Source organism: Bubalus kerabau, chromosome 9, assembly GCF_029407905.1.
Source record: "Bubalus kerabau isolate K-KA32 ecotype Philippines breed swamp buffalo chromosome 9, PCC_UOA_SB_1v2, whole genome shotgun sequence".
Lineage (NCBI taxonomy): Eukaryota > Metazoa > Chordata > Mammalia > Artiodactyla > Bovidae > Bubalus > Bubalus kerabau.
Window position 1 is genome coordinate 108752959 of NC_073632.1, and position 16054 is coordinate 108769012.

Below are 16054 nucleotides of genomic sequence, written 5' to 3' on the forward strand. Positions count from 1 at the left end.
GGTGCAAGAGACCCTGGTTCAATTCCTGGGTCGGGAAGATCCGCTGGAAAAGGGATAGGCTACCCACTCCAGTATTCTTAGGCTTCCCTTGTGGCTCAGCTGGTACAGAATCCGCTAGAAATATGGGAGACCTGGATTCGACCCCTAGGTTAAGAAGATCACCTGCAGAAGGGAAAAGCCACCCACTCCAGTATTCTGGCCTGGAGAATTCCATGGACTGTATAGTCCATGGGGTTGCAAAGAGTCGGACATGACTAAGCGACTTTCACTTTCACTATACACTTCAAAATGCCTAAGACATAGAAGACAGAATAAGGAATGATTCTAGGTTGAATGCTAAAAAACAGTTAATCACTCAGTTGTGTCCAACTCTTTGCGATACCATGGACTGTAGCCTGCCTGGCTCCTCTGTCCAAGGAATTCTCCAGGCAAGATGTTGGAGTGAGTGGCCATTTCTTTCTCCAGGGGATCTTCCCTACCCAGGGCTCAAACCTGGGTCTCCTGAATTGCAAGCAGATCCTTTACCAACTGAGCCACTTGGGGAAGCCCCAAGGAAGGAGACTAAAGAGGTCTACAAACTTCACTAGGGCGGGCCCTAATCCAATGAGCTATGCCCTTATAAGAAGAGGCGATTAGAACACAGACGATCACAAAGAAAAGACCCCTGGAGACACAGGAAGGCAGGAGGCCACAGGCCTGGAAGAAACCAAACTGCCAGTAGTCAGATCTTTAAATTCCAGCTGTCAAAACCACAGAAACATAATCTTCTGTTGTTTAAGTCACCCAGTCTGTGGTATTTGTCACAAACTGACTCATTGGAAAAGACCCTGACGCTGGGAAAGATTGAGGGCAGGAGAAGAAGGGGACGACAGAGGATGAGATGGTTGGATGGAGTCACCGACTCGATGGGCATGTGTTTGGGTAAACTCCGGGAGTTGGTGATGGACAGCGAGGCCTGGCGTGCTGCAATCCACGGGGTCACAAAGAGTCCGACATGAATGAGCGACTGAACTGAACTGAATCCTGTGTACTCAGTTGCTCAGTCAAGTCTGACTCTGCAACCCCATGGACTATAGCCCTCCCGGCTCCTCTGTCCATGCAAATTTTCAGGCAAGAATACTGGAGCAGGTTGCTACTTCCTACTCCAGAGGATCTTCCCCACTCAGCAATCAAACCCTTGCCTCTTGCATCTCCTGCGTGGGCAGGCGGGTTCTTTACTACTGTGCCACCTGGGAGGTCCATGACATAACATTACAGGTCAAAATTAATTTTTAACACTCCTTACACGTTTTAGACTATTATAATTTTTAAAAAAACACTTTAAAGTATAACATATATTAGAATAAACTTTTGTGGGCTAACAGAAACACAAGTCCAAAGAGAGAAAAGAATGATACTAAGTTTTTCAGTAGTAAGAGCTTCTTATTCTATTTTTAAGTGGACTGTGCTAAGTTGCTTCAGCTGTGTACAACTCTTTGCGATCCCATGAACTGTCGCCTCCCAGGCTCTTCTGTCCATGGGATTCTCCAGGCAAGAATACTGGAGTGGGTTGCCATGCCCTCTTCCAGGGAAGTGGACCATTAATAGGTGTCAAATTATTCTAATACCTGGATTCCATTAAATATATTTAAAAATTATAAAGTCAATAAGCATATAGTGGAAATTATATTTCCTGCAACTTTTAAACTAAGCAGATGCATCTGTCCACGTGTTCACTGATGAGGAGACCTGCCGGTATAAAAGTGTCTGCAGTCAGAGGCGTTTGCCGGCTGCGCTGGCTCGTCTGCGACGGCCGGGTGACCGTACGCCCATGAGGCGGCACGGGGCCGCAGGAAGGACTCGGTGCACTGCCCACGGTCACCCCTCGTCGCCAGACTTTTATTGTTTTGCCATTTGGTTCCGAGTCTTCTCTGCTATTTTCATTACTCACATGGCTGCTCCTATGATTTCCAAAAAGACAAATTTCTCTAAATTACTAAGGTGACAATTCCCATGCATGCTGATTTGGCTTTACAAAAGGTTAATAAAATCTTCTCCGAGTTCAGAATTCCAGTAATGTCACTGAAAGATTACTAGAGTTCAGTTCAGTTCAGTCACTCAGTCGTGTCTGACTCTTTGCGACCCCATGAATCGCAGCACGCCAGGCCTCCCTGTCCATCACCAACTCCCGGAGTTCACCCAGACTCACGTCCATCGAGTCAGTGATGCCGTCCAGCCATCTCATCCTCTGTCGTCCCCTTCTCCTCCTGCCCCCAATCCCTCCCAGCATCAGGGTCTTTTCCAATGAGTCAACTCTTCGCATGAGGTGGCCAAAGTACTGGAGTCTCAGCTTTAGCATCATTCCTTCCAAAGAAATCCCAGGGCTTACTAGAGTTCATAGAATACTAAATGTTTAACTCATTTAAAATGTAAAAGAAAGATGACACGTTCAGCTCTTTTAAAGTGAGACTTCATAAAATAAATGGAACCTGATCTTACTGTTCAGTACACAGAGCTGGGCTGTTGTGAAGATTAAATGAATACACGGCATCGGGGGGCTCCTTGATAAAGAATCTGCCTGCCAGTGCAGGAGACGCAGGTTCAAATCCTGGGTGGAGAAGATCCCCTGGAGGAGGGCATGGCAACTCACTCCAGTATTCTTGCCTGGAGAACCCATGGACAGAGGAGCTGGCGGGCTGCAGTCTGTGGGGTCTCAAAGAGTCAGACACGACTGAGCGACTTAGCACGCCTGCACACAGCACCGCACAAACATGCGGAGTGGCTGCCTCCCTTTTCCTCACAGAGGAAACTTTCCTGCTTGGTGTTAAGACTTGAGTTATTGCTCTCTCTCTCTCTCTTTTTTTTTGCACAAGAGTCTCAAGTGCAGCGCGAACAGCAACCTCTAAGTGTTTGGATAACCTCCTCTACGTCGGTAGATTACATCCAAAACTACATCGGTAGTTATCAGGAAAGGGAAACCGTACACATTCACCTCATTTTTCTTTTTATCAAATTAACACCTTGAAATAAATGAAAAAAAATCAGTTTTCTTTTCTTTGTTTCCTTCCAAGGAATTTTAAGGTATTTCCTAAGATATGCATAACCAGGAATCACTCTTTTGGGTTTATAAAGGAAATGGGGGGGAACACTTTCCAAGTTTATAAAATTTAACACCAAGTAGTAAAAACGTCATGACTTACGTTGGCACAGTGTAAGGCTAAAGCACAGAAGACAGCAAACATCTTGAAGTTGTTCTCGTCTGTCTTGGAGAAGGCGCTGCCGCTGAGCTTGTTGACCATCTGCACCACGCCGATGACGCTGCCGCGGCTGACGATGGGCATACACAGGATATTCCGGGTCGTGTAGCCCGTGTACAAGTCCACCTCTCTGCGCCCGCGGCAGGGGCGAGACGGCAGCACAAGAGACAGCACAGGCAGGAGAGAGCAAACCACGCGCCATCACACACTCAGCCCAGTTCCGCTTCTCCCAGTAAACTGCAACGGAACTGTTAGCTTCTAAACTCAAAGACAGTGGGGACACACGCAAGTGGTTTTTAACAAAACCTTTTTGAAAATATTCTAACCCAGTTCTGCTTTCAAGAGAGTTTTTCAGAACCATCTCCAGGAGGTGTTCAGCTCCTCATCTGGTTCTAATGAGAAGCATCCCGTATCACCAAGTACATCCCACATCACAAAGTACACACAAACTCTGGACTTGGAGGAACAGTCTAATACATTTGGTAAAAATGACCCGTTTGTTTGCACTTGGCCAGGTTTATGAGAGCCGTAAATTTCCTGAACAAACTTAAATGGGACTCCTCACCGTAACAGTTTAGAGCAGGGGTCAGCCACCTACAGACTGTGTACAAACCGGCGCCCTCCAGTTTTGTAAACAGTATAAATGGGACACAACCACACCATTCCTTGACGGATTCCCACTGCCCTGCAACAGAGCTGTGACGCAGATGCTGTGGCCCACAAAGCCAAAAATACCTATTGTCTGATTCTTCAAAGAAGAGATTTGCTGACTCCTGATTTAGGGGAAAAAGTTTCAAAACAGTTTTTGAAAGTAGGAGTCATTCCATAGGAGCAATTTTACAACTACGGGCAGTGAGTTAGACGGTAGCCTTCTCTGATGGGTCTCTCTCACCTAGAGTGATGGTTTTGAGATTCGCCCGTGTTGCACTATCAGCAGCTCAGCCCTTTTGTTTGCTGAGTGTATTCTATGGTGTGGATATGTGTGTGTGTGTGTGTGTGTGTGTGTGTGTGTTCAGTTGTTCAGTCGTGTCCGACTCTTTGTGACCTCATGGATTATAACCCTCCAGGCTCCTCTGTCGGTGGGATTTCCCAGGCAAGAATATTGGAGTGGATACCCATTCACTTCTCCAGGGAATCTTTCCAACCCAAGGATGTAATCTGCGTCTCCTGCACTGGCAGGCAGATTCTTTACCACTAAGCCGCTGCAGAAGCTCATGGTATGGATACATCACATTTTCTTGATCTCTTCACCAGTTAATGGACATTATTTGTTAACTGCCAGTTTGGGGCAATTATGAATAATGCTGCCCTCAAGATTTGTCTACAAGTCTTTGTGTGGACAGGTGCTGTTTTTCTTGGAGTGTTACCCGGAAGTGGAGCTGAACAAGGGCTGTGTGTGCCGAACTTTATAAGACACTGTGAATCTATTCTCCAAGGTGGCTGCAGAAACACACACTCCCACCTGCAAGGTATGAGCGTCCGCGTTTCTCCACATTCTTGCCAACGCTTGCTAGCATCACTTTTTAAAAATTTTAACCATTCAAGCTTGTATGTAACAGGATTTCATAGTCAACTAAATTTACATTTCCCTTAGATCAAATGTCTTTCATGTGTTTAATGGCCATTCATCGATCTTATTTTGTGAAGCATCTGTTAAAATCTTGTGTCCTATTTATTAAATTGGGTTATCTTGGAAGTTTTTTTAATATATATATGCTAGATACAAATATTTTGCCAGATATATATTTTGCAAATTGTTCTCACAATCTGTTGCCTGCTTTTTCATGTTATTTAAAAAGCTTTTATATAAGGATATATGAATATTTTCAATATTTAAGTACTAAAATGACAAGTTGGCTTTTTTAAGACAAAAATTGAGATTTTCAACACACTCAATTTATTGAAAAAATAGGTTACCAGGATACAGCTCTGTTTATATGAAAGTTATGTAAATATGACATTAATCAAACACCTGCGACACTCCCCATTGCTTGTGCTATTTACCTGCCCCTTAAAGGAACCCGGTTGTGAACGCACAGAACACTGCTGTCAAATAGGTGAACCATCACCGTCAACTTTCAGGGCATCAACCTTGAGCCTTTCAATTTCGAAAGTTTTTTAAATCAAATTACATAAATTGGTTTCTAGTTCTCCAAAGTAACTCAAAACAAACAAAAATTTATTAGCAATCCTAACATCCAATAAAGTCTGCAACTGACTGAGCTCCTACTTTGTCATGTGAAGTCGCCAGGCCTTTTCTGAATACTTTCTCTAATTATAAAATTTAAAAAAAACCCTACAAAATAGGTATTACTGTGCCCATTTTAAAGATGAGAAAACAACTGAGGCTGTGACAGATTCAGTCACTCACTTCGGGTCATTGTAAAGGTGACGAAGGACAGAACCAGGATTCAAAATAGGTACTTTTATCACTACGTGTTACAGCCTTTGAAGATTCGGTTTGCTAAAGAATATGCTTAGGACAAAATGATGACACTATAATGAAAAAAAATTTATAAATTTAAACTCTTGCTTTTTAGTTTTCCTTAAAACATTTTAAACTCCTGTAGCTGGAGATAGGGGCTTCCCAGGTGGTAAAGAATCCGCCTGCCAGTGCAGGAGATGTCAGTTTGATCCCTGGGTAGGGAAGTTCCCCTGGAGGAGGGCATGGCAGCCCACTCCAGTACTCTTGTCTGGAGAATCCCATGGACAGAGGAGCCTGGCAGGCTATAGTTCATGGGGTCGCAAAGTCAGACACGAGTGAAGCGACTTTGCACACTCATATGCACAGCTGGACCCACTCCAGTGTTCTTGCCTGGAGAATCCCAGGGTCGAGGGAGGCTGGTGGGCTGCCGTCTGTGGGGTCACACAGAGTCGGACACGACTGAAGTGACTTAGCAGCAGCAGCATGCACAGCTAGAGACTATCAATGGTTTAGAATCCATCATTTTTTATAAAGATCTGAAAACACTGACTACTGATAATAAGTTGGTTCAAAGAAAGTGTAATAGCATCAAAGAGGAAAAACTGACTGCGCTGGGACGTGGCGAGCTGGGGCCCTACCGCAGAGGCTTCAGCTGAGCTGGATGGGAAAGGAGGAGCGCTGGAGCACAGGAGGCCGCCTCACCTGTTGAAGCGCGGGTCTGCGTAGGCATCTGGGATGTTCAGAACTTCCCCGGTCCTTGCTACTTGGCCAGCGATCCCCTTCTCGATTGAAAACCTGCACACACAGAAGAGAGGAGCATGCAGATGTTGCAGAAGAACTTGAGACACGTCACTGCCAGCAAACACTGAATAAAAAAGACTTCTATTGTAAACGCTTGTATTACTATAAAATGTATAAAGGTGAAGCAGAAAAACACTGCACGGTAATCACTTGAAGACCTTACAAGACTTAATTCGTAATGTATTAAATTATGCTGAATCACAAACTGAAATTGAAAAATTAACTAGCCTTCTCCTGCATTGACCAATAATAATCGTTTAGATTTGCAAAATACCTTATAATTTACAAGATGTTTCAACATGAGTTTTTAAAAATAATTCTTCCTGTGAGCTGAGACCCATATGGGTTCAGTAACTTGCCAATATACTTAAAATATGAGTGGCACAGCAAAAACAAGAATGCAGGTTGACACCAGTACACTTTCCACCACACATATAACCAGACCCACAGGTTATATGATCCTGAGATGCAGGACCTCAATTTTAAGGCCTCTGCAATATAACTACTATACCAAAATAACACACTTTACAATTTCTGGTATCTTCACTTCTCTAATTCGTTAAATTTAAAAACAGCCAAAATACAGGCATTATCTGATTATACTTGGATACACTTTAATATCTAATATCAGTCATTTCTTTTATCTATAAGTATATTCTCATATTTATAAATAGTTTTCTCATTATAATATTATAATAATACATGCTCTCATTCAAAACATACTTAACATATCTATAATCACAATAGCTGCATATTTCAGTAGCTGAAAAATAGCTCTCACAATATTACATTTTCAACATTATAGAAAATTATCATTCTTGAAATAAAGCTCCACCCCATGGATTTCCCTAAGGAAAATTCAAAAGAGAACTGACACCAAAGAGAATTAACTTTTCTTAAAACACCAACAAGTGAACCCAGCACTGTATTACGTAAAACACAAGGTTGTCTTTGCCCCGTTTTCTTGTGCTTTGAGCAACATGAACACGACACGTCAGGCGGCCTTGAGCAGAGACCAGAGCCCGTTTCACGGTTCATTCTTGATTTTCTTGGTCTGAGGGTAGCTCAGGGTGGTCTCTATCTCCGATCAGTGGAAACGTAACCGAGGCACACGCCCTTAGTAAGTGGCTGGCACTGACTGCTCAGCCCAGAGAGTTACAGCCCACCACACCCCGCTGCCTGTTCTGCCCGGGCTTGTAAGTGCAGGCTCCAAGTTAATGTCTTCAAAATGAGGCCAATGCCGGCCCTGCTGAGGAGCTCTCAAACCTTCTGCAGGAGAAGTGACTTTACCTAAATGACTATATTGAGACGAATCTACTGACCTCTAAATAAACAAACGAAATTTTTTTTTTTCTACAAAACCCTAAATAGCGCCTGCAGTCAGAGTCCTGTGAGTATGGAATACTAGCATCCCGGGACCACAGAAGGCGAAGCACCCCGTGGCGGGCGGCGGTGTGCGCACATTCCAGGCTCCTGTGTGCAGACAGACGGCCCAGATGAAGCGCCAGGCCTGTTAATAAGGGACAGCGTCTCACTTGGAATGTTGCCACTACTACCGTACGTTAGAGTACCTTGTGGAAAAGTAGTTAAGCATCATACATATGTATAAAACAGAAGACATGCGAATGTCTAAAAAAGACAGCTTCTGAGTGCTCAGCTTGACGCGTACTAGTTCCGTGACAGTGCTCCGTGTAGGTGCCCCGATGGTGGGAGGACTCAGCCCCCAGCCAAAGGCCGTGCTGCTCCCGTAAGTGACAACAGCGGCCACTGACAGATCCAAGAACTCGTTAGCTTCAGGACGCAGCACAAGTGCGCTGCGATCGGTTAAACCGGCTGCTGGGCTGCAGGATACTGTGTTGAAGTTAGGGAATATACCGGGTCAGTTTTCACTGCGGTCCGGACTTGCAGACAGCTCTATAGGTTGCGAGGGGGAGGGGACAAAATTGTCTAAGTACACCTGCTCCTAGACACAGGAGGCCCTGCAGACTCCAGGTGGGGCGCACCTTTACCTACCTGGGAGCACTAGTAAGTTTTTCCAACATGATTTCCAAAAGGACCGCCTCCGGAAGACGGCATTTCCAGGAGTGACGCTAAAGCTTCCTAGGCGCGGTTTCGCTGGCACTGCAATGTCATGCCCAGAAGCACTACCTTCAGGAGGCGGGTCCTGGTGGGAATGATATCACAGTATGACAAGTGCTGTCCGCACGCCTGCGAAGAGGCACAGACAAGTGGGCGACGGAGCACCTGCCCGGCTGCCGCCACAGCAACCGCACGCTCCTGCGCGCTGTACCTGATCTCCTTGGTCTTCTTGAAGACGGGCTTTCCTTCCTTTTCCTCTCCAATATCAAAAAGGTCTGAATATAACTCCTGGTTCTTATGGTCTACCTGGAAAAGGGCACAACGGTCGGCATTCACCAGGTTTTTTGCATATATCTACAGACAAACGAGAAAACGAGAGTCAGCCGGTGAGAGATGCAAAGAGGTTGCAGGTAAATGTTATCAAAAATAAATATGAATTGCGGCTGTTTTAGACTGGAACGGGGTGGGAAATGAGCATTATGATTAGATAAATACAGGCACATAAGGGCGAAACTAATTCTACGTCACTGGCCATGTGCGCGCACCAGCAGCTGCTCTGCATCCTGGCTGTGGTGCCGGGGGCGGGAGCAGGTACCGGCCTCACTCCCCGAGAACCCGCCGCCCCGGCTCCTCTTCCGGAACCTCCCAGGCCTCCCTGGTGCCCTCGTCCAAGTCTCAAGTCAGCTCAAAGGCCAGCTGGAAGGCCAGCATCTATTCCGATGGTGGGTGTTTATGAAACACCAGTTGTAAAAAAATACAAAATACAACCTCTAACGAGACTCCAAGTCTCGTATTTACATTAGCTGCACCTTATTTTTTACACTAACAATAATGTGCAACAATTAGTGTTCTCTATGCGCCAGTTTTTCGGCACTTATGTGCACTAATTCACTTAACCCTCACTAACATTTTGCACGCCAGAAGACCGAGACACAGAGAGGCAACCTGCCTACTACCACATGGCTTGTAGAGGGTGGATCTGGCACGTGAACTCACACGAGCTGCTTCCATGGCCTAAGCTCTTGAAACAAGTAAGCTTTACTCTTTCTGAATGGAAAACTGTATATTAATATAGCCATTCATTTGTCCATCAGTTCCCTTCAACGAGTATTTCTCTAATGCCTAACACTACTCACTGTCCCCAGTTGGCTGGGATTACAGCGATGTCACAAAAATTGTATTTACATATATTCAGAATTCTGGCAACGTCAACCCTTTAGATGACGGACATGAAATGACAGCTCGAGAAGAACCATCACAAAGTCTATGCAAAAGGTTGCTAGGCCACCTTGTGGCCAGAGGAAAAATATATAATCTCGTAAAAACACCTTAGAGATTTCACAGAAAGAAATCAGAGTGGTTTAGGGACCTGTTCTTCCTCATCTTTTGTCTTTGTCTTCCCTGCTGTTAGCAGCTGTATGCACTCACCCAACAAACACTGGATGTGCCTTATGCACCGTGACCAAGTACCCTGGGCATCGTGAGTGTCAACTCCCAGGGGACTTCTCTCCTCCACTAGCTGACTCATGAGCTCCAGGGCAGTAGAAACTGCTTCCTTTCCTCCACAGTATCCCAAGTGCCCAGAACCAGGCTTAGAGAAAGGTCAGCTAACGTCCACAGGTCATGTAAACCCACCTCGCTTGCAAACAAAGTTTCACTGGGACGGAACCATGCTTTATGAGTGGTTCACAGCTGTTACATCAGCAGTCTTGAATAGCTGTAGGCGACTACAGCCCACGAAGCATAAAGCTTTACTATTGGCCCTTCATAATAAGTTTGCCAGGCCTCAGGTTAGAACATACCAGATATCTCTATAACCTAACAACTCTTAATAAACACTTGAGGAGGAGGAACAACATATAGGAAGGAAGGCTCAGGAGATCTTGAACTATTAAGTGACAATAATGCCCCTGAACTGTTGGATCATCTACGGTGAGATGATCCCTTAAGGGTGAGATGGCCACCCTTAGTGGCCATGTCGGTTGCCTAACACTCTGGCACATATTTATGTCAATAGTTGTAAACATCTGGATGAAATGGACAATTTTCTAGAAAAAGAAAATGAATTTGGGAGAGAAATATCTGAATGAAATCAGAATAAACAGACAACTGAAATACTGTAAAAAAAAAATTATCCTCATAAAAGGCATCAGGTCCAAATCATTTAAGAATTTTCAAAAATAAAGTCTCATCTAATTTAAACTAGTATAAGTTCAGACAGATGCCTGGGTCAGGAAGATCCCCTGGAGAAGGAAATGGCAACCCACTCCAGTACTCTTGTCTGGGAAATCCCATGGACCGAGGAGCCTGGTGAACTAGAGTGCATGGGGTTGCAAAGAGTCAGACATGACTAAGTAACCAACACATACACCCAAGTTCAGACAAAAAAAAACTTCTCTAGTTACTTTTACAACCCTTGCTAAGTCACTGATACTGAAAACTGACAAAGATACTATAAAAAAGAAAATCATAGACCAATTTACCTTGGAAAGAGAAGAAAAATTATAATAAAAATATCAGCAAGTCAAATTGAGGATAATATTTTTAAATTTTCAATAATTTAAAATTATACTTTACTCACAACTTCCAGTATTGGAAAGTCTATTATTATAGCTCATAAAGCAATAAAAAAAAAGAGAGAAAAATCACATGACTATTATCATGGCTATCAAAAAAGATATGTAACAAAATTCAGTATTTATGATAAAATTTTTTAAAATAGAAATTTTGCAGAAGAAAAATGTATATGTATGCATACATACATCAGTATACACAGACACCCTAATAATATGTGAAAATTATAGTCTACATCATAGAAAATGATAAAATATCAGAATCATCCTATTAAAGTTAAGATATTAAAGTTATGCACAAGACAAAGAAATGTTATCATAATTATTAATACACAATTAGGTAAAAGACAGAAAAAGGAAATGGCACCCCACTCCAGTATTCTTGCCTGGAGAATCCCATGGAAAGACGAGCCTGGCAGACTACAGTCCATGGGATCTCAAGAGTCAGACACAACTTAGGGACTAAACCATCAGCAGGTAAAAGACCATAGTTCTAATGTTACGCGATGTTATTGAATATGTTGAAAAATCAAGAAAATCAACTGAAAACAATTACAAGTAGTAGGAAAAACTTCTGCTTTAAGATAAGTCACTCTAAATATACATTTATTTTTTAAATTCTCCTGAATATTAAGCTTTCACTTTGAAATGATACTCAGAAGCTGGAAAAGAATTAATAAAGAAATCCTAGGCATATTTTGGTAACAGTTATGAACTCCAAGCCTCAGAAAGTGAAAAGTGAAAGTCGCTCAGTTGTGTCCAACTCTTTGAGACCCCGAGGACTATGCAGTCCATGGAATTCTCCAGGCCAGAATACTGGAGTGGGCAGCCTTTCCCTTCTCCAGGGGATCTTCCCAACCCAGGGATCAAACCCAGGTCTCCCACATTGCGGGCAGATTCTTTACCAGCTGAGCCACAAGGGAGACTGAAGAATACCGGTGTGGGTAGCCTATCCCTTCTCCAGAGGATCTTCCCAACCCAGGAATCAAACCGTGGTCTCCTGCATTGCAGGTGGATTCTTTACCAACTGAGCCACAAGGTCATTATAAAAGCCAACCTGTCTCCTACACACCTTCTCTCTCTCTCCTACATATAAACACAGGTTTACTTATAAGTGGAAATAATTCTTGACAGCAATAGAGGATTTCAAATGCAGTGGAAATGTATCTTCAAATTTCTGAGGAAAACATTTTAAACTTAAAATTCTTTACCAGATCAAGCTAACATTCAGATATGAGACAAAATAAAGATATTTCAGAAGTACAAAGTACTTAGAAAATTACTACTTTTGAACTGTCTTGGAAAAGGAGATGAGCTCAAGAAAAAATTAATACATAAATTCAAAAAAGCATAGGATGACCTGGAGTGTAAGCAAAATTGATGAGCAAAGAAACTACTAAAGCTATAATTAAACTGTACATTTCATTAGTAAATGATATCTATGAAATTACAGCTGTCATATAAAAAAGTTAATTAAAAAGACTGAAAATATCTGGTTGTGTCAAAAATATATATAAGATTAGAAGGCCAAAAAGGAAGGAGTAGAAGCCTGCTGATCTTATGGTTAGTGAAGTCTCCAGAGGACAAGGCCCATACAGAGGTGACCTGCACAGACCCAGAACAACGCATTCCTGAAGATGAATGAGCCCCCAGGCTAAGCAATCATAGGATTCTGAACATTCAGGTCTCTCCAGTGTGATACAAGCTAAGAAACTTCCCCTTGATTCTCTCAGGCTAATGTGAGTTAGGTAGTGACGCCTTTTGCCTTACACCAGAGAGTCCAGACTGACAAAAAAGCTCAAGGGAAGTCTGATATGAGAGAGGGGGGAGAGGGAGAAAATATCCATTAATTGAATTACAGATGAGGAAAAGAATTTAAGTACAGGCAAAAAAGACAGCCATTGAGCAATCTTACTTATGTATGTAGATGAAAAAGTCAGAAAAATAATGGCCACCAATTCAGGAGTACAGACTACAACTACATGAAAAGTGAAAGTGAAGCCGCTCAGTCGTGTCTGACTCTTTGCGACCCCATGGACTGTAGCCCACCAGGCTCCTCTGTCCATGGGATTTCCCAGGCAAGAGTACTGGAGTGGGGTGCCATTGCCTTCTCCAAGGGATCTTCCCGACCCAGGGATGGAACCCAGGTCTGCCACATTGCAGGCAGACGCTTTATTGTCTGAGCCACCAGGGAAACCCCAACTACACAGGGGTCGATAATTCCAGGAATGCAAGAGTCATTTGACATTAAGTGATAAATTATATAGCTCCCTATTCTAATTGATTAAAGGAAGAAAAATTACATAATTTTAATAATGACTTACAAAATTTGATAATGTTTGACACCCAATCTGGTATAAACTCAAAGAAAGGAACAGAAGGAAACATTTTTAAGTTAATCAACAGTATCTACTGGGGGACCTTCAACAATTATACACAGCAAGGAAACAAGAGAAGCATGCACATTAAAGAAACTACAATATATTCACTCTCGCTGGCCCATTCCACAGTGTTCTCAGGTCCTAGCAAACTCAGTAAAAAAGAAAAAAGACATAGTGTAAACACTGCGAAAGTAGAACCACTGCTCTCATGTATCACTATAAATGATCTTTCTTGAAAATCCAAGATTGTAAACTGAAAAAACAACATACCAAATATGGGAGATCAAAGTCAGTACATTCAATCAAGAGAGATTTTTTTAATTGAAAATAAGACAATGCTGTTGTACAAGAAGACTCCATATGCTAAACATATCAACTCTACTTAAGATTTTATCAAATTCAAGGTAATTCTGATGTAAATCACACTCCATGGTGAAGAGGGATATATCATAGGAATGCTAGGTTCATATAACATCCAAAAATCACTCTGGATAGCACATTATAGATCAATAAGACAAAAACTGAAATAAACACATGGTCATCTTAATAAATGCAGAGAAAATAAATGAGGACAATGTCCAACATCCAATCATGATTTAAAACATTAAAAAACTAGGACTAGAAGGGGATGTCCTCACCCTGATAAAGACTACCTAAGAGAAGTCCACAACTAATTCACAAACTTAACCGTGAAAGACTGCAGAATGGATGCAGGATATCCACACTCACCATCCCCTAATTCAGTACTGCCCTGGGGGACCTAGCCAGGACGATTATGCAACGGAGGGGAAAAAAGGTATAGGGATTAGGACGGAGGAACTACAACTATCAGTAAATGTGGATGACATATAAAGACACTAAAGAATCCACCAGGAAACTACCAGAAATAATGAGTTCATCAAGACTGTAGGATAGGGGATCAAGATAGAAAAAGCAAGTTTACTTCTATACATTTTCAATGAAATGTCTGAAAATAAAATTAAGAACACATTAATGATACCATTAAATAGCATTAAAAGATAAAACATCTAGGAGTAACTTTATGTGAAAGTATTAGCTACTCAGCCATGTCTGATTCTTTGTGACCCCGTGGACTGTAGCCCGATAGGCTACTCTGTACATGGGATTCTCCAGGCAAGCCTACTGGAGTGGGTAGCCATTCCCTTCTCCAGGGGATCTTCCCGACCCAGGGATTGAACCCAGGTCTCCTGCGTAACAGCATTAAAAGATAAAACATCTAGAAATAACTTTACCAAAATAAGGGCAATGCTTGTACTCTGAAAATTACAGAATAGTGTTGAAAAAATTAAGAAAATTTAAATAAATGGAAAACGCCCATGTTGCTGTACTGGAAGACTTCATAATATTGCTATGCTATGCTAAGTCACTTCAGTCATGTCCGACTCTGTGTGACCCCATAGACGGCAGCCCACCAGGCTTCCCTGTCCCTGGGATTCTCCAGGCAAGAACACTGGAGTGGGTTGCCATTTCTTTCTCCAATGCATGAAAGTGAAAAGAGAAAGTGAAGTCGCTCAGTCGTGTCCGACTCTTAGCGACCCCATGGACTGCAGCCTACCAGGCTCCTCCGTCCATGGGATTTTCCAGGCAAGAGTACTGGAGTGGGGTGCCATTGCCTTCTCCGTCATAATATTAAGAAGGCAATATTCCCCAAATTGATGGACAGTCAACAAAATCCCTATCAGAAACCCATATGAGCAATTTGTAGAAATTGACAAGCTGGTTTCTAAAATTTATATGGAATTGCAAGGGACTCAAAATAGCCAAAAGAGAAATGAATATGAAGAACACCTTTGGAGGTTCACACTTGCTGACTTCAAAACTTGCTATAAAGCAACAGTGATCAAGACGAGATGGTACTGTCATTAAGCTGGACATACAGGTCAGCTGAACAGAGCGGAGACCCTAAGAAGAAAACAATGTGTGTGTGCTCAACTGATTCCAGGAAAACCGCGTTTAAAGGGGAAATAAGAGTCTTTTCAACAAATGGTGCTGGTAAAATTGGACAGCTACCTGCAAAAGGATGAAACTGGACTCTTACACCATGAACAAAAATGAATTAACATGAATGAATACCCTAACTAAATGTAAAAGCTAATGCCACAAAACTCTTGGAAGAAAATATTGGAGTAAGTTTTCATGGCATCGATTCGGCAGTGGGCTCTTAGGTGTGACAAGTACGAGCAACGAAAGTGAGAAGATAAATCAGGCTTCACGAGAATTAAAACCTTTGGTGCTTCACGCTATCAGGAAAGTGAGAAGATATAATACACAGATGGGAAAAAGATTTTCCAACTATACGTCAATTAAGGGAGTGGTATCTAAAACGCAAGAAGTCTTAGAACTCAACACTGAAAACTAAAGTAAAAAGCAGCCCATGGAGCTGAATCTTTCATCACATGGATAGACAGTCAATATCATTAGTCGCCAGGGAGACGCTAATCAGAGTCACAGTGAGACAGTCCTTCACATCCACTACAGTGGCAATAATCAGAAATTAAGATAATGAGCAAGGTTGGTGAGAGTGGGAGAAACTGGAAC

At 42.7% G+C, this 16054-nt stretch overlaps 1 protein-coding gene across 1 annotated transcript in view; it reads right to left on the bottom strand.

Moving 5' to 3' along the window:
- Positions 1-16054, bottom strand: part of PDE10A (phosphodiesterase 10A) — a 100563-nt gene that overhangs the window by 40576 nt on the left and 43933 nt on the right. Inside the window, exons 9-11 of the mRNA XM_055591450.1 lie at positions 8753-8895; positions 6364-6456; positions 3180-3366 (exon numbers count right to left, since the gene is read on the bottom strand). Of these exons, the coding sequence (XP_055447425.1) occupies positions 3180-3366; positions 6364-6456; positions 8753-8895 (423 nt within the window). The remainder of the gene's footprint in view (positions 1-3179; positions 3367-6363; positions 6457-8752; positions 8896-16054) is intronic.